General features: G+C 47.4%; 1 protein-coding gene across 3 annotated transcripts in view; it reads left to right on the top strand.

The window, feature by feature from the left end:
- DNM2 (dynamin 2) overlaps window positions 1-27,028 on the top strand; it is a 1,516,513-nt gene that overhangs the window by 612,336 nt on the left and 877,149 nt on the right. For all 3 annotated transcript variants that reach the window (XM_069604271.1, XM_069604270.1, XM_069604269.1), the window contains exon 5: window positions 15,716-15,814. In XM_069604271.1, the coding sequence (XP_069460372.1) occupies window positions 15,716-15,814 (99 nt within the window). The remainder of the gene's footprint in view (window positions 1-15,715; window positions 15,815-27,028) is intronic.

Here is a 27,028-nt window from a genome sequence, read left to right as displayed (position 1 = left end):
CAGCAGACTTGGAAGCGTAAATATAAATATTTAAATGTTATGTGTGTGGTAAGTTTGTTGCCTTTTTGTTTTGGTTGTAATAAAATAATACAAATTGTTTTTAAAAAAAAGGTTGGACATGGCAGAATTTTAAGGTGAAAAATTTGACCGAAATGTTGCTTTATTGGGGTAAGCGTGATATTAGTAAGTTGTAGGAAATTAGCATGCACTGGTAAAAACCCATGAAATTCACTGAAAAAGCATGGTTAAAGGGACGTTCTGGTTAAAAGTAAAACCTAAAAACCTCAAATTCGGTAGTTAGGGTAAGTTAATCAACAATAACTTGCGCCACCCGCGTGCACTGCTAAGGCGAACACCAATGACATCAATGATGACATCACATATAAAATTAATTTTGATGAAAAGTCCCTACAAGGGGGTGTCTATAATGTTAACAATATTTCAGGGGTGAGTGGGAGACCTATCATGAACTAAATCTATTAAAGAATGTACTCATCTAAACAAAACATTATATTGGAGTGTTGTTGTTAATACAGGAAACTATAATCATACATAAACATAGGCAATGGCTGCAGCATGCACCATTGAAGTACAATATTTATATTCTTGTAATTTTGGATAGTAAAAAAATGAATGCTACCTTATCAGAGTTTTGAGTAATGTTAAACATTTAATAACTAGCTAACAAATCAAGACTTACTACACACTTGTGCTAGTACAAACAATACTTATAAATCCGAGGCACATACAGGGAAACTAAAGTAAGGAAGAAAGAAACGGCATCATCAGAAAATGTTAATAACATTAAAGTTCATCTTCATGTATACACATACATTGTGTGTTTGAGGCTTGCTTATTGCCCCATATATGTTCACCACGAGCTTAGACCAAACCCTAAGGAAAGTACTTTTAGAACATATGACAAGGTTAACGTCCAGACATATAGCACCTTTTGAATTTTAATATTCTGAATGTACAAAACCACCTTGCCTAGATATGTTGGTGAGCAAAAACAAATGGCCCAGATATGTGATGTTATCAGTGATGTCATCAATTACATTTGTGATGTCATCTTTGATGTCCCCTGTGTTCATTTTAGCAGTCACAGTGGTGGCACAAGTTATGGTTGCTTAGCTTACTATAACTGGTGAATTTCGGAGGATTTTTGGTTTTACTTATAACCATAACGTCCCTTTTTAACAAAGTTTTTTTTCATTGAATTGCATAGGTTTTTATTAGTGCAACTTAACCATAAAGTCTCTTTAACAAACATTTTCAGTGAATAAATATATATGTATGAGAGGGAGAAAAACCTTTAGTTAAGGTGAGTACGTTTAATGCAACAAACCCTTGAAACTCAGTGAACAAACGTTAGTTGAAGTGACGTTAAGGTTCTGATTTAATGCAACTAAATCCCTGAAATTCGATAAGTACTGGAAGTTACGTAAGCATCCTGATATCACATATGACATTATTTATAGCATCATAAATTGACATCACTAGCAGGTCACACATACAAGAAAGAGATCCAACATTTGAAAAGCTGTTTTCTGCATAGAAGAATGGATTTGTGTGAAGCTTGGTTGGAGTTTGCATCTAAAAACATTGTCCATGTACAACCATCGTATTCCTACACATCGTTTACTCTGTATTGATTGAGAATTCAAAATGATGATATGCTAGTTCCTTTTTATCACTCTTTTCTAAAAACAATCACCTATGCAAAGAATACATTTGAGTACTACAATTAGGAATTTACGCCTGTCCACGAAAGCATACAACATGCATTAAAAGGTGCAATTTCCGAAGTCAACGTATCTACATATGGCAGACACCTTACTGTCATAACAAATCGAATGTTAGGCCTGGACCAAGTAAAATAGTAAAGGCTAGGGCAGGTGGCGTGCAAGGTTCAGTGATCTTAAACACTCATGTTGTGAGGACACATAGTAATCTGGACTAGAGTAGCTAATATAATGGATGGACAAAAGTTGTAAATGTTTTAGTGCACAGGTTTGAAACCGGCATGCCACTATTCATTTTGAATTATGACTCCCGTTTATCCTCACCATTGCCTATGCTGGGTAGGGCTAGTGGAAGTTGTAGTGCAACAAATTCTGGAGATCCAAAGATTGCAAACTTCTCCTATATTGCATCTAAATTGTCAATTGCAATGTACTAGAGCAACTTTCTGTAGTTCCCCAACCATTATTTACAATGCTTGACAAATATTTTCAGACCTTCATTAAATACTGGGTATATTGCATCTGTGCTGTATGTTCAAATACAGTCATAAATGATTCCCCCAATAATCCCCCCTGGTATTTACCAATAAGGTCCTCGGGGAGGTTGCAGATTGTGTCTTAGCTGATTTCTCATACAACATCACTGATGGCATCGGACATTTTAAGTGGCTAGGGAGTACAGTTAATGTTAAAGGATATTTGTACCGCGCACTATGACCACCGGAGTGGTCACCTGGCGCTCTGGCGGCTCTGAAAGAAGGAGGGGGGTGTGTTAGTGGGAATAAACTGGAAAAGTGCAAGATAGCAGTAATGTGCTGTTGGCAGCCTGAGCCCGGTGGGTCCGTTGGCTGGGCATGGGGTGTTTTACGGTCGGTAGTCGTTGTGTGCTGTTGTGCAAGTCTATGTGCGGTTTGTTTTGTTGTTGCAGTGTAGTTAAAGTTTGTGCGGATTGCTGCGTTTAAGGCTTGTGGTTGTGTTTGGTTAGAGTTTGAGAGGTTAATGCAGAGGGATGAAATTGTTAGTGGATTGGTTAGTTGGCATTGCTGTCCTTGCAATTATGTCTAGGCGTGATGCTTGCCATCATTCACTATTCTATCAAAGTGTTGCGCTTGCTAATTTCAATATTCTGCCTAGACATGAGGCAGGCTAGTGATCACGATTCCATTTAAGTGTTACAATTGTCATCATTCACAGTTTCATTTAAGTGTGGCGCATGCTCACATTCACATTTCCTTCAAGATGCGACGCAGGCCAAAGTTAAGAATTCCATCTAAGTGCGGCACATGCTAACATTCATAATCCTGTCCAGATGCGACGCAGGCTAAGGTTAAGAATTCCATCTAAGTATGGCATATGCTAGCATTGGCTGGTATGTTAGTGCATCATGTACTGCAACATTTAAGGTCCAGCCAAGAACGGATTTAGGCTGATGGTCACAAATCTCTCTAAGAATGCATGGTGTAATTCTATGGCAGTCTACGTTATGGAGAGGTAAGTTAGAGTGGCGAGGGCTTTCTGGAGTAGAGTAATTGCTCTACACCCCACCCATGCCACACTTAGTTTTGTTGGTGTCTATTGGCTGCTGGCTTCCTTTGCTTCCCCTGCGGACACCTGCAGACACATCTAGGAGCCGGCAATGTAGGAGCCACCCTTAGCCACAGGGGTTGCCGTGCAGAGGGCTGGCCAGGTCTGGTCCAGGATAGGGAGGGGTTGGCCCTGGAGGCCTGGGGAGGGCTCTGGGGGCAGGACAGAGCAGGGAAAGCTGCTGCCGGTGTTCCCAGGCAGCAGGGTCGCATTGGGAGAGAAGCAGCCCCATCATGGTGCTTTGGAGGGGTAGGGCTGGAAGTCTTGCAAGCATTGCCAAGAATGGACACACCGTGGCCTACATTCAGTGTTTAGTTTGAGTCACAGCCTGTGTCGATGTAAGGGTGAGTGCATGGAAATGTGGCCTGCAAGTAAGTCACATGGTGACCATCCTTGTGCATCAGCATTGCACTGTTTATTTTTAAATGCACCTAAGACGCCCTTCTATGCAGAAACACGCTTTTTAAATGTTGTATTCCTTTCTTGCATGTGTGATCTGCAGCACCATTGATGTTACTCATGATGCCATAAGTGATGTAATTTGTGATGTCATCAAAAGGCTTACGGCTGCGCAATGCAGGCATCATAGTTAAGGTGCCGTAGCTTCCTGCACCTGCTGAATTTCAGGGGTTTTGTTGCATTAAATCAGCACCCTAACACCATTTCAACAAACGTTATTTCACTGAATTTGAAGGGCTTACATATGCTCTACCTCCCACTACCTTTTAAACCTTTCTTTTTTCCGTAAACATAACTAATGCCATAGAATTTGGTAACCATATCTGTTCATGAGCTACGCAACATCAGATTGATCAAGTATTTCACCTCTTTTTCTGTCCACTAGACAAGGGCTTAGTAATGGTGTACTGTGACGAGGAAGAGCAAGGTGGGGTTTTGTGGAGGACTGTGGCGAAGAGTGAAGTTGTGTAGTTGGAGACTGTCATGAAGAAGACTGAAACTATGTAGTTGGGGCCTGTGACGAGAAAGTCAGTTGGTAATAGTGGGGTACTGCGGTGAGATAATGTGCTGTTCGTCGGGGGACTGTGACGAGGAAGAGTACGATTGTGGAGGGATTTGGACAAAGAACAGTGAGCTGATGGTAGTAAGGGGGGGAAACAGATGAGGAAGAGTAACGTGCTGGTGGTGGTCTGTGAAGATTAAGAGTGTGGTGGTGTTAGATACTCAGGGGCTATACCCAAATGGCTAGGAAGCCCAGAGTCCTGACAGTTGCATAGCCCTGGACACACACACATGCGCGCATGCACACACACACACACACCTCTATACACACATATGCACACCTCTATACACACATACCTCCTATATATACTCACACTTACCTATATCTATATATATATTTCTGAGGCTTGTGGAATCTGCTTAGATCACATGCTGTGCATAGGCCGACATCTAGTGGAAGCTGCGGAGTATTACAGTTTGTTTTTCGAAACTCAAAAAAGGGCGTCGACACAGGGCGTGCCAGTAACACTATCCCTAGTGTGACGTCCACTGTACCCATGATCCCTCACGTGTCTAGGACCCTCAGATTGTTTTTTTCCACCATACTGGTCGGAAGCATTTCGCGGAGTTCCCTGGCCTTAGCCACCCTTTTGCTAAATATTGTTAAATTTACCCATTTCTCCACCCAAACGTCGAGTCACTGAACTTCTACACTCGACGCCGGCCCGGAGAAGAATTCGACCGTCGACAGCTGCACGACGGATTTGGTCCTCGGAAGGCCTCTGGCCTCGGCCCTGCAATTAGGGAAAGTGGGGGGTGGACATACTCTACACTCTTTTGGTATATAGGTACATTCTTATATATTCCTACACTTACAAGCCCGCTGCCAGAAGGTGCGTATGGAGGGTACCCCTTTCCAATTCTGCCCCAAGTGCAACTTGGGTCGACGGGCACGCCACCTGCAATCTCTGCTTGCCGAAACACTTGAGAACCGTTCGATCAAGCGTTGGGCCAACCACGCCAGGCATCATGAGGCCATGGCAGCGGACGACGCCTTCAGCGATGGCAGCGACGCTGTGCTTTCGGATGGCGAGGGCATTATGGCATCGAAAGACAGCTGAGCGCAAGTCCCCGACCTCGAAAGGTCGTCCGGCAGGGGAAGACCCCCGGCGACGCAAGCGCTTCCCACAACACTTCCACAAAACACATGAAGTCCAACCGAGACTCGACGTGCACGTCGAGTTCTCGGAAAGAGGCACATAGAGAACGGTCCGAATCAGCGTCCTCTGGGCGTTCTCGATCAAGATCGCCGCATGACTCCAGGCAATCATCCACTGTTGCCAAGAGTGCCTTGCTCCCCAAGGTAACGGAAGTTTGATCGTCGGAGGATGAAGCCGACTTCCATCCCCAGACCGCACTCCAGGAGTTGGTGCCTGCAGACCGCGTTACGGCGGCTCCCGAGCCCCTACCTCCACGCTCGAAGGATAGGGACACTAACCCCGAACTTCGACGCCAGCCGTCGAAAGGCTCCGAAGGGGCGAAAAAAAACAGGGAAAACACTCTTCCACTCACGGGGAGGGGGAAAAACAACAAAGGAAGCAGCCTCTGCCTACTTCAACACCTGTAAAACACTCCACTCATAGACAGACAAGTCCAAGTCTTCTGCCATCACAAAGACCCCTGCTCAGACCTCCAGGTTTAGTCAGGACAAGTCAGAGAAACTTCCAGAAAGAGTGATTCCCAGTTCTAGAGAATGGTCTAGTGACGACATAGACAGGGTCATGTCAAGGATGTCATCATTGGCAGATTTTTACGCAAAAAACCCTGAACACTTTCTCTCTTATACTCCTGACGGGTCAGCACCCTCAGGCTCTAAGGATCCTATACCTCCAAGTAAAAAGTCCCGGTTTGAAACACCAACGTGGTATTCGGACCCCTTCTATGTAGAGACCTACTCTCAGTATGAAGGAGAGACATCCTTTTGTGAGGATCCAGATTTGGGCATGTTGGAAGAACAAACTGGCACGGGCTACTATGGGGATGATGAGGACCAAGAAGAGTATGAGGACGACCCGGAAACCTACAGAGTAGATTCCCCGGTAGAGAAGGAACCCCCGGTTACGGACTCCCCTGTCGACAACCAACCTCTCCTGAATGAAGTTCTGTCTCGAGCAGCTGAACATTTCCACATTGACACCCAGGGTGCTCAAGAGGAGAGGGACTTCGCCGAGGAGTTAGTGGGAGAAAGGAGGCCTGTTGCTCAGGCCATCCCTATCCTTAAGTCTATTCAGCGTAGAATAGACCCGTCCCTGGTGAACCTGAACCTCACCAGAGCAGTCAATCCCAGAGTTGAAAAACTTTTCAGGGCAGCCCAGTCTGACCCTCTCTATATAAAAGGACATCTGAAGCCAGACTCCCTAGTTATCACTAACACTCGTAAGAGGGCTGGAACACCCTTGTCATCGTCCGAAGCTCCTCCAGACAAGGAGAGCAAAAAACTATATGGTTTCGGCAGGAAAGTAGCCTCAACGTCCGCCTATCAGGCAAGGATTGCAAACTCCACCACCCTGTTGGCCAGCTACAACTACAAGAAGTCGCGGCACTCATAGCCTCTGCACCTTAAAGGGTCAGTTAGCTCGGATTTCCGCAGAGGGTAGAGCCGTGTCTGGTTGCATTTTAAAAGCAACCTTTGACGCCGCGGACAACGCAGGCAGATTGATAGCAGAAGGTACTGTTATCAAGAGACCTGCGTGGTTACGGCAGTCTGGATTTAAGGCAGAAACCCAGGCATCATTGTTGGACAAACCGGTGGAAGCCGATCTGTTTGGTAAGGCGGTCGAGAACGCACTGAAGAATGCCAAGGACGAATACGAGACACTCAAGCCCCTTGGCCAGTTAACCAATAAACCCCCTAACCAGAGAGGGAATAGTAATGTCGCCCACGCGGCCAAAACTGACAGAGGGGCTCTAACTATTCCCAGGGGCAGGGTACACAGTGGAACAACAGCCAACAGTCTACCCAGGGTTACGGCAGGGGTAATAGGAGAGGACGTGGTAAAGGCAGAGGCAGCCCCAGCAAAGGAGGCGGCACGCCTCCACCAAAGCAGTGACGCTCAGTTCAGGGTCTCTTCTCACGCAACCCCAGTAGAGGGACGCATTTCCAACTTCACCCAGGCTTGGGAAGGGATCACATCAGACAGATGGGTGCTGTCAACAGTATCCACAGGGTACTGTATAGAACTACTGCAGCGTCCCCGGAACCATCCTCCACGACAAAGAGTACACTCTTTAGAACATCAGAAGATTCTCCTCGACGAGATTGCCATTCTGCTAGCAAAGGACGCGATAGAACTCGTCCCGGGACACCAGGTAAACAAGGGTATTTATTCAACTTACTTCCTTGTGCCATAAAAAGATTTGACAATGCGCCCAGTATTGGACTTACGGCCTGCCAACAAGTATGTCAAGCCCCAAAAGTTTCGTATGACTACGCTACAAGAGGTAATCCCCCCTCCTAAAAAAGGGGATTACATGGCAACCTTGGATATGAAAGATGCCTATTTCCATATTTCCATGTTCCCAGCGCACAGAAGGTACTTGCGCTTCAAGGTGGACAGTCGGCACTACCAATTCAAGGTACTGCCCTTCGGGATAGCTTCGGCCCCAAGGGTATTCACCAAGGTACTGGCGGTGGCGGCTGCACACCTACGCAGGGAGGCAATCCCGGTGTACCCTTATCTGGACGACTGGCTCATAACGGTGGAAACCCCAGTAATTTGCAGGACAAACATTCAAAGGACTATCGACCTCCTCCACGAATAAGGCTTCTCAATCAACGAGAAAAAGTCAAGCCTGGTGCCAAGCACCTCAAAACAGTTCCTAGGAGCAATCCTAGATACTCAAGAGGGGTTGACCTTTCCTTCAGAGGAAAGAATTCGGAATATACTACTGCAAATTCCGCAATATCAGTCCGGTCTCCAAATAACGGTACGCAAAGCAATGCGTTTACTGGGCATGATGGCGTCATGTTTTACCTGGTCCCCCACGCGCGCCTGGTCATGCGTCCCATGCAGGAATGGTTGGCGAAACAGTGGTCTCAGGCAAGTGGTCAGTGGGATGATCTAGTGGTCGTTTCGCCAACACTAGTACAAAGCCTTCACTGGTGGACAAGAGAGAATCTTGCACAGGGAAAACCCTTTTACGATCCCGAAGTAAAGGCAGTAGTCACTACCGATGCATGTCTGACGGGGTGGGGAGCTCACCATCTCCACCACACAGCTCAGGGTCTCTGGTCTCCCTCAGTGGCCAAGAACCACATCAACCTGCTAGAGCTTCTGGCAGTATTCAGAGCGCTTCAAGCTTTCGAGCCCCACCTACTAAACCTGTCAGTGCAAATCCGGACGGACAGCACAACAGCCATGTTCTACCTGAACAAGCAAGGAGGGACTCGTTCGCCAAATCCGTCCAAGCTTGCCCAGAAAATCTGGATATGTGCACTCAGACGGAACATCTTCCTGTCATCACAACATGTTCCAGGGGAGCTCAATTCCCTAGCGGGTGCTCTGAGCAGAGACTCCCTACCAGAGGAACACGAATGGGTTCTACAGAGAGGTCGTAGAAAATATCTTCTCTCAGTGGGGTTTCCCCACTATAGACTTATTCGCCACAAGCGAAAACAGACAATGCCCAGGATTTGCATCCAGGTTCCCCCAACCAGACTCCCAGGGGAACGCCCTGTGGATGAACTGGTCAGGGATGTTTGCGTACGCTTTTCCACCAACTGCTCATCAGGAAGGTGGTGAACAAGATGAACAGAGAGTCGATGACGCTCGTCCTAGTTGCTCCCATGTGGGCAAGACAACCGTGGTTCCCACACCTATGCAGGATGGCGGTGTGCGAGCCATCAAACTTCCAGCCTGGTACAACCTACTGTCCCAGCACCAAGGTCAAACGGTGCACCAGCAACCCAACTCAATGAACCTGGCAGCATGGCTCCTGAGGTCAAAGAGTTTGGACATCTCTATTTACCACAGAGGTGTATGGACATCCTAAAGGAATCTAGGAAACCAAACACAAGGCACTGTTACTTTGACAAGTGGAAGAGATTCGTTATCTGGTGCCAGAGTAGACAAATCAACCCAGTTGATTGCACTCCTTCCACTATTGTTACATACATGCTCCACCTGCTAGATGCAGGATTGGTTTTTAACTCACTGAAAGTACACCTGGCAGCCCTGTCGGCATGCACCACTTCCCATAACAAGGTCTTGTGGTGGAAAGTACCAGTAGTTAAAGCCTTCATGGAAGGAGTAGAGAGACTTCACCCTCCTATTTCGAACCCACCACCAGGGTGGGACCTTAATGTGGTGCTATCTAAGCTCATGGGGCCCCCGTTTCGAGCCCATGCATAAAAGCAGTCTCAAACACCTGTCTTATAAAACGGCCTTTTTAGTAGCTATTACTTCTATACGAAGGGTCAGTGAAATTCAGGCTCTGTCAGTGCAGGATCCCTTCTTTACTGTCCATAAAGACAAACTGGTTTTACGCACACACCCTAGGTTCTCACCTAAGTTTATATCTAAATTCCACGTAAACCAGTCCATCGAGCTTCCGGCTTTCTTCCAGGACCCTCAAAGCTCGACTGAGGTGAAACTACACACCCTAGATGTGCGTAGGGCGGTCCTCTACTATGTAAATCAAACCAGACCGCTAAGGAAAACAGATCAACTGTTTGTCTCCGTAGCTACAGGCAGAAAGGGGGATCGCGTCTCTAAAGGTGCCATCTCGAAGTGGATTGTTAACTGTATCCAGCTGTGTTACTCACTCTCTGAAAGAACTCTGCCTTTCACGCCAAGAGTCCACTCTACTAGAGGCATTGGGGCCACTCTGGCTTTCATTGCAAATGTACCCCTTGACACCATTTGCAAAGCAGCTACTTGGAGCTCTATTCACACTTTTACTCAGCATTACTGCATTGACACCCATTCCAAGGCAGATACACAAGTGGGACAAGCGGTTCTAAGACACTTATTTGCTCATGACCCTTCTCACATCCCACCTCATTCCGGTACTGCTCGCTAATCTATGCACAGCATGTGATCTAAGCAGATTCCACAAGCCTCAGAAGGGATACATTACTCACCGTAATCGTATTTCTGATGCTTGTATCTGCTTAGATTCACATGCGACCCACCCTTCCTCCCCTCTGAGAGAAGGCGCATGGTTGCTTGTAGTCTTACCTTTCTATCTATCTGCTTGGATTATCTATTCTCGCGCTACTCCTCATGCTACCTCATGTCAGAAAAAATACAATCTGAGGATCCTAGACGCGTGAGGGATCTTGGGTACAGTGGACGTCTCACTAAGGATAGTATTACTGGCACGCCCTGTGTCGACGCCCATTTTCGAGTTTCGAAAAACAAACTGTAATACTCCGCAGCTTCCACTAGATGTCGGCCTATGCACAGCATGTGAATCTAAGCAGATCCAAGCATCAGAAATACGATTACGGTGAGTAATGTAAATTATATATGTATGTATGTGTGTATATATATATATATATATATATATATATATATATATACTATTCAGTATAAACAACTTTGTTAAAGGGACATTATGGTTAAGTTGCGCTACTAAAAACCTATGAAATTCACTAAAAACTTTACCGGGACGTAATGGTTCCAAGTAAAACCGGAAAACCCTTGAAATTCGCTAGTTATGGTAAGGTAAGCAACCATAACTCGCGCCACCATTGTGCACTGCTAAGACTAACACCCAGGACATTAAAGATGACATCACAAATGTCATTGATGACATCACTGATGCCATCACCTGTTCATTTACTTTTCATGAAAACTCTGTAGAAGGGATTCTTATTATAATGTTCACCAAAAAATGTCAAGGATAATTGGAATAAATGTAATGTGCTACTTAGTACATTAAGCAATGCATTGATATAAATAGCACTCTATTATGAAGTTCTATCCAGTATACGAAGCTACTCATGCAGAAACATAGTCAGTGTGTGCTGCATACATGATGAAGGTGCAATATTCATAATATTGCCATGTTGAATAGTGAAATAACTGCTTTCTTATTACAGTTTTGCATAATAAACATGTTACAAGTAGCTAATAAAACCCACTTAATACATAATTTCATTATTACAGACAAAACACAAAGAGCAACAACACATATAAATATGAGTATATACAGGGAAAATGAAGTGAGGAAAAAAGCAGCAGTAGTAATAGAAACTGTTCATAACCTAACTGATTATCGTTATGCAGAGAAATCATTGCTCTGTTTCAAAGCTGGTAGTTACACTATGCATATGTATCACATGATGTGACTGGACCCTAAGGAAAGTAGTGTGAGTACAATGTATACAAATGAGCATATACAGGGAAAGTACAGTAATAAAAAAAACCATAACTCTCAGAAAGTGCTGATAACCCTACTGATTATCTTCATGCACAGAAAGGATTGCTGTCTTTCAAGCATGTCTTCCCCTATGTATATGTTTCATATGATGTGACTGGACCCCAAAGAAATTACTGTAAGAACATACTTGAAGGATAGGTCTACAAATGTAGTGCTTTTTCAATATTTAGTTCTGTACTGGTACTGTAGAAAACCATGTGGCCTAGATATGTCAGAAAAGGAAAAAAGGGGGAGCAAGATGTGATGTCGTCAGTCATGTCATCAATGACATTTGTGAAGTCATCTTTAATGTCCTGGGTGTTATTGTTAGTAGTGCACAATGGTGGCACGAGTTATGGTTGCTTACCTTACCATAACTTGCCAATTTCAAGGGTTTTTCGGTTTTACTTGGAACCATAACCTCCCCTTAAAGTTTTTTTTAATGAATTTCATAGGTTTTTAGTAGCGCAACTTAACCATAACGCCACTTTAACACATTTTTTTACTGAATTTCATAGATTTCTGGTAGTGGCACGTAACCATAATGTAAACGAACATCTGACTTCATTGCACACCTTCCGAAGAATGCCACATGACCAAATGCTGGCGCACAGCATGGTGACGTGTCCGAAAAGCCGTACGCACTTCACAATAAGATCTGTGCCTCGTGGATAGTGTGGAAGTACATTTTGTACTGCTGTAGGAACTAGCAACTTCAACATTTCTCTTGCACAACTCCGACACCTATTCGTACACAGCCTTTAACAATCTAGTACACAGTACACACTTTTAGCAAAACTGCTATTTATCTTAAAATGACATCCGCTAAGGGCATCCCTCCTCCCCAAGAAACAGCACCACTGCTGTAATGAAAGAGCATGAGAAACACCGCCCCTAGCTTACAAATAACACACGCAAAACATTTTCCCCCGTCCACCTACCCCGCCATATTACTGTTTGGTGTCTCTTTCCTCAGTTCCGTCCGCAACTTTCGTTCTTAGCTATCTTCCCAAAAAAAGCCATCCATAAACAAAATAAATGTTCTTTTATGATGCACCTTTCACAGGTAAAAAATTGAACTAAAAAAAAACGCATAGACTCCATCTACTTTATATTTCGCAAGTAGAGTACATAGACTCAATACGATTTTCCAACATTTCCATTTGCAGTTTGTGTTATGCTAATGGGAATATTGTAGAGTTCATCCTCGGTTCCAGGGACTGGAACGGTGGATAAAGGGCCAGCAGGCCAAGTTATCAGCCCAATCGAAGCGAGAGTGCATAACGAGGTCTCTGGCTCATTCCCCCCCTTACACCCCTAAAATGGGGGATGAATGCCATTAACAATCTAGATTTCCAAAGCAGTAACACGTGCTACTAAAAAAGATGATTTTTTTTTTGTCCTAAACCGGGATGCCTCTGGCGTCCCGGTTTAGCAAAGGAAATCCTTTTCCAAGATGGCCACCATAGAAGGGGAAGGCGGGTGTGCCATACAGGGCCCTTCCTGCCTGCAAAAAGCAAAAAGGAAACCCTATGACAATATTACCATGAGCACATTTTTCTTCCCTTTCAAATGTATCCTAATGTGCAACAACTTTACCACAAAGCCAGTCCCAGGTGGATATTGCCACTTTAACCATATGTTTTGTCCCTTCTAGTAATGGCCAGTAGCCACATTGTCCGGATCATGACCTTATACCATGACCCCGACATTCTGCCCACTGCCCATGGCTACAACCTACCCCTCAGTGACTGAAGCTGTACCGCTATTTTTGTCAAATACGAAAACACTGCCACATCTCCAACACCATGCTTTTCGGTTGTTGACAATCAGCCTTACGCAGATTTACTGTAAATCCACCCAGGTTATTTTTCTTTCAAAACTGTCAAAAGAATACACTAATGATTCGTCATATTAGGTGTGCACAAAATCCCAACCAACTTTGTAAACTCATTCGCAATCATGTCAGAAGTATTCCAACCATCAGCATTAACCCTCACCTCCCCACACATTATTTCATAAGTTTCACAAGTGCAACGGTCAGAGAATATTATCCCGATGGTTCGACCATGTATTTTATTTTTACAAACGGTGATTTATCGCAAAAATGTTCAGTGAACCTTGCCTCATTTTTCCTCTTTTAGAAACATACCAAATCTGACAGCAGAGCGCGTCCATCTTGTGCTAATCTTGTCCATTGCTGCATCTGGCTAAGATAAATTGCTCTGACGTCACTAAATCATATGGCCCGCCCCTGACCCTCACATAACCAACCCTAGTGATATTCAACACCTTTGTCGATGACTTTCCTCTCCAGCGTAGCCAAATGCGCCCATAAGCGCCTACGTGCTGTGATGCAGAACCTGAAAACGAACACACATTGACTTAAAACATAGCACATCACAATTAGAAAGAATAAACCGGTTTTGTAAAGAAACCAGTAACACTTTACAATTTGTAAAGTACTTTTATTTCACAATAAAGTGTCCGAGAACATCGGACTATTCTCATATGCAAGCAAATTGCAAAATTGTTTCTGCGCTCGTGATCGAAAAATGTTAATCGTGAGGTACACGTTGTTCTTTTCCCATAAACAAAGTATTTGTTTTGGATAAATGAACCCCTTCGGTCGCACAGTGAATTCCAGAGCGTCGGCATGAACTTGGGCCTAGACCACCATAAAAGAAGTTACTTTACTCCTAAGCACCAGTGCAGCGTATGGACACATGGGCCCTGCGCAATCGTCCCACATAATAGTCACGGTGATGCAGCCGTTCACGAGTACGTGCACCTGGCGTGCAAAAAAATCCATCACTTGACATCTGGAATCCATGGCAATTGCAGTAAGGCAGCATGTAACGATTTGGAAAACATAACAGAAAATACGTATCAATACCCACCCTTTATTAGAATACATCTATTGATTTCTTAATTCAGCATACAGTTTAAAGTAACAATTACTACACACAGCAAACTGATACACAAATCGATGTGGTCATACATGACATTTTAAACAAATATTAGCGGTGAACATGGGTGCATCTAGTGATAGTCTACAAACGCTGAGATTCTGGACTCCCCATAACTACAAAAAAATGGCAACTACACAGAAAGATATGATGTCAGTTGCATTGCCAAAATTAATGTTCAGGTAATAAAAAATGAAATCGTGTTCCGGTGTAGAGTCGTCAAAAGCAAACTTACACGATATTTACCGTCTCCATTCTCTTCCTGAAACTCGGACAGCAATGTGCTTGCACCAAAGAATCTTCATGAACTTGTATTACATGTGCCTTACACGTTTTGGAATGCATAACCTTATCAAATTTGCCTTATTGCAAACTTCCACTCCCTGCATTCTTACTGACTATTTCCTTTCGCTCAAGGTCAAAAATCAATTGACCTTTATGGGTTCAGTCCCATGCGTGGACCTCCTCAGCTCGCAACCAAAAAAGCAAAGCCAGTGATCTTCACTCAGAATCCAAATACATTCTCACTTTGCAACAACATGGCTCAACGCTTTCATGAGAACTGGTACTCCCATACACTTGCAGACCCGCTGTTTCCATCAAACACTGGAGGTGGCTGCCTCAGATTTCAAACTCTAGGATGCCAGTCTGACCGCAATATTATTTTAAATACATTGTAACACAGACACATTAATTCTTCGCCTGTACTTTACGGACATTATATTGAGCAACAACTTCAAATGTACTGTATGACTTTTGTGAAAAAAACACCACTTTTTTTCTTCCTGCTGCCACATCCCATCCCAGCCTCATCAACCCTCATCTTCCAAGACAGTATTTGATTAGTTACATGCCCGTATACACAATTTACAGGATGGTATTTTTAAAAACACACTTGCATATTACTATCAATCCGTTTCACTATGTTAAATATTTTCATTGTGTATTACCTTCTGAAAAACTTCATGAACATGAAGTGAATTTTATTTTCCTGGGATGAACATTTTTCTTGTTGGATCCTTGTTTCTGTAGGTTTGCGGACCATCGGTGTCATTACCAAGCTGGATCTGATGGACGAGGGCACAGATGCGCGGGAAATCCTGGAGAACAAGCTGCTGCCACTGCGCAGAGGTAGGCACTGTCTGCTGTGAAAGGGTGCTTCTGGCAGGAAATCTCAGCAGCCCACTCTGCCATAGAGCGCAAGGAGAGGCTTGAGGTTCCAGTCCCAGCACAGAATTGGGTGATCAATGCAACCTGTGAGGGGACTTGATGGAAGCCTTGCTTTTAGTTCGAACCACTGGATTACAAAGGAGAACCTTCTGGCCCCATCCGGGAAGTTATAGAAGTGTTTATTGATCACACTGTGGCCCTAAGCCTAAAAGAGGGGAAAGGAAAAATAAAAATAAATAAAATAAAACGCGTATTAAAAAAGTCCAATATCCAGGGTCGGAAGTGAGATTGGGTAAGCAGGAGCAAACAGCAGCTCCTGGGTATCCAGCATAAACCAGTGACCAGGAGCTTACCACTGGGGAACTAGGAGCTAGTTCATAGCATTCCGCAAATCAAACTTTACTTGAGATGCAAACATATCATTGTGTTCATTATTTAAGATCCCTTGTGCTTGTAAAAATATGGGCTAATATTTATGTATAGGTTGTCTCAAATGCATAGTTAAATTCACATAGGTGTGTCTGTATGCGATCAGCTGGTCTGGGAGCCAAAAGTTGTTCCTGGTAGCTATTAGTTTAAAGCTAACCAGGCTCTTCCAGGCTGCAAGCAAGAGCGAACCCTGCAATATGGTACATCTTAAACAGGGAAGGGATACTAAACAAATTGCAAGTCACAAACACATTCGTAATGGTAATGGGATCAATTAGAATTGTTGTGAGTCTAAAGCTAGGGATGACTAGCTGTGTAATGTGGGCCGTTTCTTTGATCTCTATTAGCAAAGATGTATGAAAGTGTAGAAGCTAGACTACATTCGGGCGCCATTTCTACCTACAATCTTGGTCTGATTTTAGGGCCAGGACTCCCGATTCTGGGAGGCATTGGATTTATGGGCCAATTGCTATGCATGTTTTGTGAGACATGATTGTACACAGACAGTTTGGTAGTGAGATCAAATGCGCTGATCGCCTCTGAAAGGAAACAAGTTAAGTCTTTTAGATGTGTCGCAGATTCTCAAGAACATACCAGCTCCCAAAGACAGTTCAGTGGTTTTTATTATCTTTATTCAAGTGGCTCTTTGAGGGTCCTTCCTCTCTAACATATGTATGGGACAGTGCTAGAAATATAATACCCTTACTGTTAATGATTAGTGGTGATGGCATAAAAGTGAACATCTCACTAACTCCCTCTCGGAACAATATAGTGGTCCTCTAATTCTGAAAGGTAGTTTGTAACAAGAATAGGTGCTTCACAGACACTCGAGCCCCGCTTGCTCTTTAACCTGTACGCCCCCTTCTTCTCTCCCTGTGACTATCGGTCTCTCTCCCCTTTCCCTCCTTTTCTGTCTACCGTCTCTTCTCTCCTTTTCACTACCCACCTACACCCTCCAATCTTACTTTCTCCTACTACTACCACCCCTCTCTGTACTACAACTATCCCTCTCTATTCTACTTCTGCTACTCCTGCCTGCTCTTCTCCTTCTCCTCGTTCTCCATTACATCTCTCCACACTACTCCTCCTCTCTACACACTCCTCCTCCTCACTCTCCACACTCCTCCTCCTCACTCTCCACACTCCTCCTCCTCACTCTCTCCACACTCCTCCTCCTCACTCTCTCCACACTCCTCCTCCTCCTCACTCTCTCCACACTCCTCCTCCTCACTCTCTCAGCACTCCTCCTCCTCACTCTCTCAACACTCCTCCTCCTCACTCTCTCCACACTCCTCCTCCTCACTCTCTCCACACTCCTCCTCACTCTCTCCACACTCCTCCTCCTCACTCTCTCCACACTCCTCCTCCTCTCTCTCTCCACACTCCTCCTCCTCTCTCCACACTCCTCCTCCTCTCTCTCCACACTCCTCCTCTCTCCACACTCCTCCTCTCTCTCCACACTCCTCCTCACTCTCTCCACACTCCTCCTCCTCACTCTCTCCACACTCCTCCTCCTCACTCTCTCCACACTCCTCACTCTCTCCACACTCCTCCTCACTCTCTCCACACTCCTCCACACTCCTCCACACTCCTCCACACTCCTCCTCACTCCTCCACACTCCTCCACACTCCTCCACACTCCTCCTCACTCTCTCCACACTCCTCACTCTCTCCACACTCCTCCTCCTCTCTCTCCACACTCCTCCTCCTCTCTCTCCACACTCCTCCTCCTCTCTCTCTGCACACTCCTCCTCCTCCTCTCTCTCTGCACACTCCTCCTCCTCTCTCTCTGCACACTCCTCCTCCTCTCTCTCTGCACACTCCTCCTCTCTCCACACTCCTCCCCTCTCTCTGCACTCCTCCCCCTCTCTCCACACTCCTCCCCTCTCTCCGCACTAATACTCCTCGCTGCACTCTGCCTCTCCACTTTACTACTCCCACCTCACTCTCCACCCTACTACCACCTCCCTCTCTCCTTAAGTTCCGGGCGCTTCTCAAGACCTTCCTTTTCCCTTCTTCCTTTCTTCCTTCTTTCTGACCTCCACTGGCACTAGTTTTCCCCACTGTCCCTCCCTCCTCTCCCTGCACTTCTCTTACTGCACTTGCATGTCCCGAATGTCACAAGGCCTAATAGGATCGTTTTTTTTGTTGTCTTCTTTGTTCCCCCTCCCTCTTGCCTTGTTGCGCCTTGAAACACATTGTGTGTAGGTGAATTATAAATACCTGATCATTCTACCACCTTTGTCCACACTACTACCCATCTCTCCACACTACTACACTCCACGCCTTCTTTCCCAGTTATCCTCCTTTCACCATTCCACTTACCTTACCATGCACTTCCTATTCTGTCTCACTCACACCGTTCATGAACACTCGCAACCCCGTACCATATTTCTCAATAACCAATACATCACCTTACATACCCTTTCAATAATGAACCTCCACGGCTTTCTCCAATGTCAGGTTCTTCTCCCACTGCGTCGGCCTCTGCCCAGGGGATACTGAGCTAGACTGGCAAGCATGGTGTAATTCTGGTATTGGGTAAGATATGCCGGCAAGCAACCTGGCACCAAAGGAAGGAATGTGGATAGTGACCCTCACAACTACTACCTGCCCCCGGTGTCTATATCTGTCTCCTCCTCCCCACCCCTCTCTCCCCCTCGTGTAGTATGGTAATGTTTATTTGTAATCCTCTATACACAAGGCAAGTGTTTCAAAGCGCTCAAAGATGGAGGGGAACAAGGGGAACAAAGTCATTCAGAGCCCTTGAATTTCTGAACGATACAAGTCTGCACAGAAAATGCATCTAATCCAATTAACAGCGTAGATAACAACAAATGGGTCTGACAACGATTCTGCAGTTTTTCCAAGTGCATTGAGGCACCACTATGCAAGGAGGCGAGACAGGGAAGATAGACTATATGATATGATATATGATATGGCATTTGTAACGCGTCTATACACAAGTGTTTCAAGGCGCGACGAGGCAGAGGGGGGGGACAAGGGGAGACGGACAACGATCCTACTAGGCCAGCTGTCATTCAGATAGTGCAAGGGTAGGGGGACTGGGAAAGGTGCAAGGGGAAGGGGAGAGGGGGAAAGTGCAGTACATGGTTAGTAGAATACAAGATAAATAATAGGGCCAGCTGGTGGCAAGTGCAAGGAGAGTGCAGTACATGGTTAGTATAATACAAGCTAAATGATAGGGCCAGCTGGTGCCAAGTGCAAGGCAAGTGCCGGGAGAAGGGGCTGTAGGATACAGAGACAGTCCCGTAGTGCAGGTAGGCAGTGCAGGGAAGAGTGGCTGGGCCAAGGACCGAGATCGGTGAGTGGCCCAGTTGCAGATTCAGTGCAGGTTCAGTGATTTTAGCAGGGGAGAGAGGGAGAGAAAGTGGAGGCAAAGAGGAAGGTTTTGAGGTGCTTCCGGAACCGGAGATGGTTCTCCTCAAGTTTCAGGGAGGCAGGAAGGCTATTCCAGAGGGAGGCCCCTGCTGCGGAGAGATATCTACCCCCAGCTTGTTGCTTGGAGAATCGGCTGACCCTGAGGTAGTTGGAGGTGGATGAGCGAAGAGCTCGAGAAGGAAGATATTTAGGAAGAGAGAGTTGAAGGTATTTTGGCCCAAGGCCCCAGAATGCCTTGTGGACAATGCAGAGGGTTTTGAGCTTAATCCTCGCAGCCACTGGGAGCCAGTGTAGTGATTTCAGTCCTGGAGAGATACAGTCCCTGGGCTTGAGGCCAAGGACAAGTCTCGCAGTCCTGTTCTGGATGAGTTGCAAAGGGCGGAGAGTAGAGGCAGGAAGATTTAGATAGAGGCTGTTACAGTAGTCCAGCTTCGAGAGAACCAGGGTTCTGGAGACAGTGAGCTTCTGGGGGAAGGAGAGGAAAGGAAGGATACCTCTGAGGAGGTGTAGCTGGTAATGTGACTTCTTAGAAACGTCCGATATATGAGGAGAGAAGGAGAGTGTGGAGTCGAAGATGACCCTGAGGTTTTTTGCCTTGCAGGAAGAGGGCCAAGGGAGGCTGGCCAGAGAGCTGCAGGGAAGGAGGGAGTGGGTGTGCCGATAAGTAGAATCTCAGTCTTACTGGCATTAAGGCAGAGGTCGTTGGCGGCACACCATTCCTGGATAGCAGAAAGACAGTCCGAGATGAGGGAAGGGGAAGAGGAGGCCGAGGGTAGCCTGAAAATGAGCTGGGTATCATCCGCATAGCACTGAAAGTTGGGACAGAGAGCGGCGATGCGGTAAGCAAGAAGTGCCAGGTACTGGTTGAACGGCCAGGGGGAGAGGTTGGATCCCTGGGGGACACCACAGGTAGAGAAAAAGATGTCCGCGAGGAAGGAACCCAGTTGGACCTGGGAGGGTCGATTGGAGAGGAAGGAGGTCAGCCACGCCAGAGCCTGACCAGTGATACCCAGGTTATCACGGAGACGGTTGAGCAGGATGGTGTGGTTGACAGTGTCAAAGGCAGAAGAGAGGTCGAGCAAAATGAGAACACAAGGGTGTTACAGTCAAGGTTTGAGAGCAGGTCTTCACGGATGTTCAGGAGAGCAGTTTCCTTGCTTCTGGCAGCTCTGAAGCCAGACTGATGGTCATGAAGTCTACCAACGGATTCAGCATGGAGATTAAGCTGGGAGATGGCCAGTTCCTCCAGGAGCTTGCCCAGGAAGGGAGTGATAGAGATTGGGTGATAGTTAGCTGGGCAGGAGGGGTCGGAATAGGGTTTCTTAAGAAGGGGGTGCACAAGGGAGTGCTTGAGGGGGATGGGAAGACTCCAGAGGCGAATGAGTGATTGCAGAAGTCAGCCAGGGCAGGCGCCAGGGAGTTGATGTGGTCCTTGATAGTTTTGGAGGAACAGGGGTGGACCTGTTTTGACGAGACTTTCATAGATCGAAACCTCGTCAGCAGAAAAAAGGGGAAAGGCAGAGAAGGAGGGAGGAGGGGTGGCTGCAGAAGGGCCAGAGGGAGAGCAGGGAATAGAGGGGAGGTGATGGGAGGAGAGTGAGGACAGGATGTCCTGAGTTTTTGAAATTAAGTGAGAGGCCGGTGCCGTGCAGAGGGCCTGGGAGGGGACAGGAGAGGTGGAGACTGCAGCAGGGTTGACCAGCGCCTTGCAGATTTTAAAGAGTTTACCCGAATTGTTAGATGCTGCAGAGATGCAGGCTTGGATAAGGGCTCTCTTCTTAGTGAGAACGGAGAGCCAGTGCGGCAGGCCAGTTTGTCAGAGGATGAACATGAAGCATGCCATTTCCTCTCTGCCACCCTACACCTGCGTTTAAGGGGGACGAGATCTGAGTCATACCAGGAGTTCCATTTGGCTTTGGGTTTCAGGCAGATTCTCATGGGCAAGGATATCAAGGGTATCAGATATAGCAGAGTGGAGAGTGGAGAGGGCTGTGTCAGGGTGGGAGTCAGCCGAAGGGGAAGGGGGAGGGGCGAGAAGGTGGAAGCGAAAGCCTCAACTGAAACGCGCTTCATGGGTCGGATGAACGCGAAGGCGGGTGGCAGTGATGAGAGTGGCTTTGCCTGTGGGGTAGGGAAGGTGAGGTGGGAGTATAGGAGAAAGTGATCACTCCAGGATAGAGGAGTGGAGAGAGGGACAGAGGGGATAAGGTCAGAAGAGATCAAAGCATCAAGAGTGTGCCCTGCAGAATGGGTCGGCCCAGATGGGAGAATAGAGAGTGAGAGAGAGTTGCAGAGGTCGCGAAAGAGACAAGTGGGGGGACTGGAGGAATCAAGGTGGATATTGAAGTCTCCAAGAAAGAGGAGTTGAGTGGTTGAGGACAGGAGTGAGGAGGAGAGGTCAGCCCACTCAGAGAGGAAGGAGGAAATTTGACCAGGTGGCCGATAGATAGTAGCCACAGTAAGGGAATAGCTAGGAGAGAGAGAGAGAGAGAGAGAGTCGGCAGACAAGGCATTCAAAGGAGGAGTAGGTCTGCGTAGGGGTGACAGAGGCAGGAATCCACTCAGGGTAGATCAGGGCCACACCCCCCCCCCCCCCAGCATGGTTGGTCCTGGACAAGGAGAGGATCTTGTAACCGTCAGGTAGGCGTGTGTCAAAGTTGGTGACAGAGCTGGCCGTGAACCATGTCTCAGTGAGACCGAGGATGTCATGGTCCAGTTCCTCAAGAAGGCGACAGATATCAGAGGAATGTTTGACGGCAGAGCGAGAGTTGAGAGTGGCAATGAGGAGAAGATTGCCATCCTTAAAGGACTTCCGGGGAGGGGTACAGATCAGAGGTACGCCCTGTGGAGGTGAAGAGGAAGGAGCAAGAGAGACGGCAGGGTGAGAGGGTGGAGGCAAGGTAGCCCAGGACAGAGAAGAGGGGACAGCAGGAGAGGAAAGGAAGTTGATGAGGCGCGGGAAGCGTCTATCAAAGAGGTGGAGGTTGGCCTGAGGGCCTTGGACCAAGACTGTCCCATTAGCGTAGACATTAATGATGGCCTTAGAGGAGCGGAAGGAGGCCAAAAGGACATCCCAACGGGCGCCAAGGCATGGTGTGTTCAGATTGTGCAAGTGCACAGACTGTACAGGAGAGGGGGCACGGACAAGTCCAAGGAGATGGGGGGGGCAGGGGGGGTTATCAAGTGCTGCGAGATGCCATTCTCATGGGTCACTGACCAAGTGCAGTAGCAGCGGGGCAAGTGCAGGCCCGGAGGCAAGTGCGAAAGGACTGGCGAGGGCGCCAGGGACCTGTTGACACTGAGGTACACCCAGTGGCCAGTCGGCATGCTGTGTGGAAAAAAATTAGAGAGGCATAGAGCAGAGAGAGGTTAGCAGGGTAGAGGGAGAGAGAAGGAAGAGAAGAGGAATGTCTTTAGGAGTTTCCGGAACTTAAGGAGATCAGGCTCAAGACGGAGGGCGGCAGGGAGGCTATTCCAGAGGGCGGCCCCTGCTGAGGTTAAACATCTCTCTCCAAATCTCCGTTTGGAGAACCAGCTCACTCATAGAAGGTTGGCGTTAGTTGAGCGGAGGGCTTAGGAGGGACTGTATTTAGGTAGGCATTGTTGCAGATAGGTAGGTCCCTGGCCCCAGAAAGCCTTGTGGACAATGCAGAGGGTGTTGAACTTGGCCCTTGCCACGGGGAGCCAGTGGAGGGATTTCAGCACCAGAGAGATGCAGTCCCTGGGCTCGAGGCCAGGGATAAGTCTTGCGGTTTTGTTCTGGATGAGTTGTAGAGGGCACAAAGCAGAGGCAGGGAGGTTGAGAAAGAGGATGTTGCAGTAGTCCAGCCTTGAGAGAACCAGGGCTCTGGAGACACTGAGCCGCTGGGGGAAGGGTGAGAAAAGGGAAGAGTACCTCTAAGGAGGTGCAGCTGGTAATTAGACTTTTTAAAGATGTCTGATATGTGAGTGGAGAAGGAGAGAGTGGGGTCGAAGATGAACTCAAGGTTTTTTGCCTCGCAGGTCAGTGGGGGCACAGGGCCAAGGGCGGCTGGCCAGAGTGAGAGTGGGAAAGCGGAAGCAGGAGTCCTAATGCAAACTATCTGTCTTACTGGCGTTGAGGCAGAGGTTGTTTTCAGCACACCATGACTGAATTGCGGACATAGTCGGATATGAGTGAGGTAGAGGAGGTGGCTGAGGATAGCCTGAAGGAGATTTGCATGTCATCCGCATAACACTGGAAGTTAGAGATGAAAGTGGCAATCACACGAGCCAGGGCAGTCATGTAGACATTGAAGAACCAGGGGGATAGGTTGGAACCCTGGGGAATGCTGCAGGTTGAGAGAGTGATAGAGAGAAAGGACCCAAGTTCCACCTGGGATGGGCGGTCGGAAAGGAACGAGGTTAACCACGCCAGAGACTGACCTGCGATACCCAAGGTGTGTCAGAGACGTGCGATCAGGTTGTTGTGGTTTACTGTGTCAAAGGCAGACGAGAGGTGAAGTAGAATGAGGACAGACGGGGTGTTGGTGTCAAGATTTGAGAGCAGGTCTTCACGGGTGTTCAGAATAGCGGTTTCTGTGCGAGGGTGAGCTGAGAGATAGCCAGCTTCTCCAGGAATTTGTCCAGGAAAGGGTTGATGAAGATGGGGCGGTAGTTTGCCTGAATGGAGGGGTTGGCAGAAGGTTTCTTAAGCAGAGGGTGCACAAGGGAGTGCTTAAGAGAAGTTGGGGAAAACTCCAGTGGCAAAAGATATTGCAGAGATCAGCCGGGGCTGGAGCGAGAGTCAATGCTGTCCTTAATGATGTTGGTGAGGCAGGGGTCCACCTGTTTTGATGAGGCCTTCATAGACCGGACTTGTCTGATGACCTCATCAGGTGTGATGGGAGTGACAGAAGAGAAGTGGTGGAGGGGCCAAGGGAGGCTCCAGAGGTGTTTGTGTATGATGTGGTGTACAGGTGAGGGGAAATTATGTCCTGGGTTTTTGTGGTGAAGTCTGCAACCAAGGCCGTGCAAAGGTCCTGTGTGGGTGTGACAGAAGAGGTTTCTACAGGATTAGCCAGATCCTTACAGACTTTGAAAAGTTTGGCCATGTTTGATGCCGCTGAGATGCGGGCTTGAATAAATACTCCTACGTCCCATCCCCTTTCCTCTATACTTGTGAAACATTCTGTCCTTCGGGACGGGACCGGAGCACTTTTGTAAAAGCATAAAAAATTAGTTTTTGTCCTTTTTTTTATTTTTACCCGGGGCACCGCACATGGCCATAACCCGGCCCTCCTGGGCTCCGCCTCATGCATCGCCCTTCAGTCCTTTTCTCCACGCGGTCGGGGCTGTATGCACTTGCATCACCAGGAGTTTTTAGTTTTTACTCCTGTTGTCCTTCCTTCCTGCTCTGGTTCCACCGTCGTCTAGTCCTCAGTCTATGCCGGACCATCTGGGATTAGTGTCCTGTTCTTCATGCAAACGTTGTTTTGCAGGGGCGGGTCCCCATCCTCTTTGGCTGGAGTGTCTAGGCCCGGAACATCGCTGGGACTTGTGTCTTTATTGCTACTCCCTCTCCGTCTGGGCACTCCAGCGTCATCTTCGGTGGGTTGTAGTGTTCCAATGCGTTCCTCCAAAGCATTTGCAGGTCTTCATTGACGGAAAGAAGAAACGCTGTTAAGTTCTTTACTTTTTAGGGTGCCCTGGCCAGGGGACTCCTTTCCGGGGTCTTCCAGGCCCAGGAGGGGCTTGTGCAGCTCTGTTACCAGGGGCATCCCGAAGTGCTCCACAAGGGGCCTAATAGGCACACCGGAGGTTCCTTCAAGGGTCCCCGAAGTGGGCCTGCCAAAACTGGGCGTTGTTCCGAGGTTCCCTGTTTGGGGACTAAAGTTCAGCCCAGTTCTTCTGGGGCTCTGGATACCGGGGTTCTCCCTGAGGTCTACATTTCTGGAGCTTTTCGCACAGAGTTGTGACTCGAGGCCCCTTTTGAGGGAGCTAAATGTACCGGGTTAGAACCCGAGGTTCCTCTTCTAGGGGGTAAATCCAATACCGCCAGAATCGAGGGTTCCTCTTTGAAGGGCCTGTCGGTCAGGTACATTCCTCAACCTTTTCATGCTCAGGGTCGTGGTGGTACCGGTTCTGTCGAAGGGGCGAAGAATGCGGTCACACACCACAGGCCTTCGAGTACCGGCTCTGCCGAGGTTCCTTCACTGGAGGCTAATTCTGGGGCAGTACCGGAAAAGTCCAGTAAACGTCCTAGATTGGCCAGCACCGGTTCGGTCGAGGATCCTTGTTTCAAGGCTAAAATGCCACTTAAGACCCCTGACTCCCCTGAGAAAACAGTGGCCTCACTTTCTCCTGTGACGCAGTTTTCCTCTGGTTTTGACAAAATGGCGGCTCAACCTCCGTGGTCTACGACAGCCATTTTGGATACCTCCCTTACACCAAAGTTCACGACGATGCTGGGAGCATTCCTTTTGGGGCTGAGCAGTTTTTTTCCACACCATGTGGACAACAAGAACCCATTCTGCCCTTCAATGGATAGGCGTGCTCGGGCTCCGCTGCCTCAGTCTCGCTTCACCCGGGTTCTGCACCACTGATTTACGTGGACCCAGCCAGTGGTGGTCCGTCCTGACAACCATCCTTGTTGCGCTCATGGGGGTATGCCCCACAAGAGCAGCCTTTGACAACGTCTGCGCCTAGCCCTTTGTCAGAGGAAGTGTTTTTTTTTGGGTTATAGGTCAAAGGATAGAATCCAAAGGACTGAAATGCAATAGGGTCGAATCAAAAGGACCGAAAACCAAAGGGTGGAATTTTTTTTAATGTATATTTTGGTGTAAAAACCACTTTTATTTTTTACTATACGAAAGCTTCAGCTAAGTCTCCTTATACAGAGAGGTCAGGGTCCCAAACTCAGTCCTTCTCTGGGTTCAGGGGGTTTTAGGATCGCTGTGCGTGACAATCTGAAGCTCTGTTTGGCGGGCCCGGTCGTAAGCAACAACGGCAAGGTGGTCAGATTTTCTCTCACCCATCGGCCTCCTCTCCACGGACAGGTAGTCTTCCCTGCGACAAATCAACCAAATGATAGGTTTTGTCGGTTGCACAAGACTCTGGTGGGAGGATGAATCTCGTCTCATCTGGAGGCGTGGCAGAATCACTGAAGACCGATTCTGGGTTTTGTTTTGTCCATCGCTCGGGTCAGCTTCTGCATGCCCCTCCCCCTTACCCCACCCTTCAACCCTCCCCACCAGCAGACTGGGTCGTCCCTCCCTCAGAGCTGAGGTACAGAAACTTCTAGACCTCCGGCCGGTGGAGCCTGTTCCCCTCGGGGAGCAAGGGGAGGGCTACTACTCCCGTCTGTTCAGTGCCCAAACCCAGCCA

This window comes from Ambystoma mexicanum, chromosome 3q (assembly GCF_040938575.1).
Source record: "Ambystoma mexicanum isolate Mex_15411 chromosome 3q, UKY_AmexF1_1, whole genome shotgun sequence".
In the NCBI taxonomy this organism is placed as follows: domain Eukaryota; kingdom Metazoa; phylum Chordata; class Amphibia; order Caudata; family Ambystomatidae; genus Ambystoma; species Ambystoma mexicanum.
The sequence above is the reverse complement of the archived record's forward strand: the minus strand, read 5'-3'. Positions and strand labels throughout refer to the sequence as shown.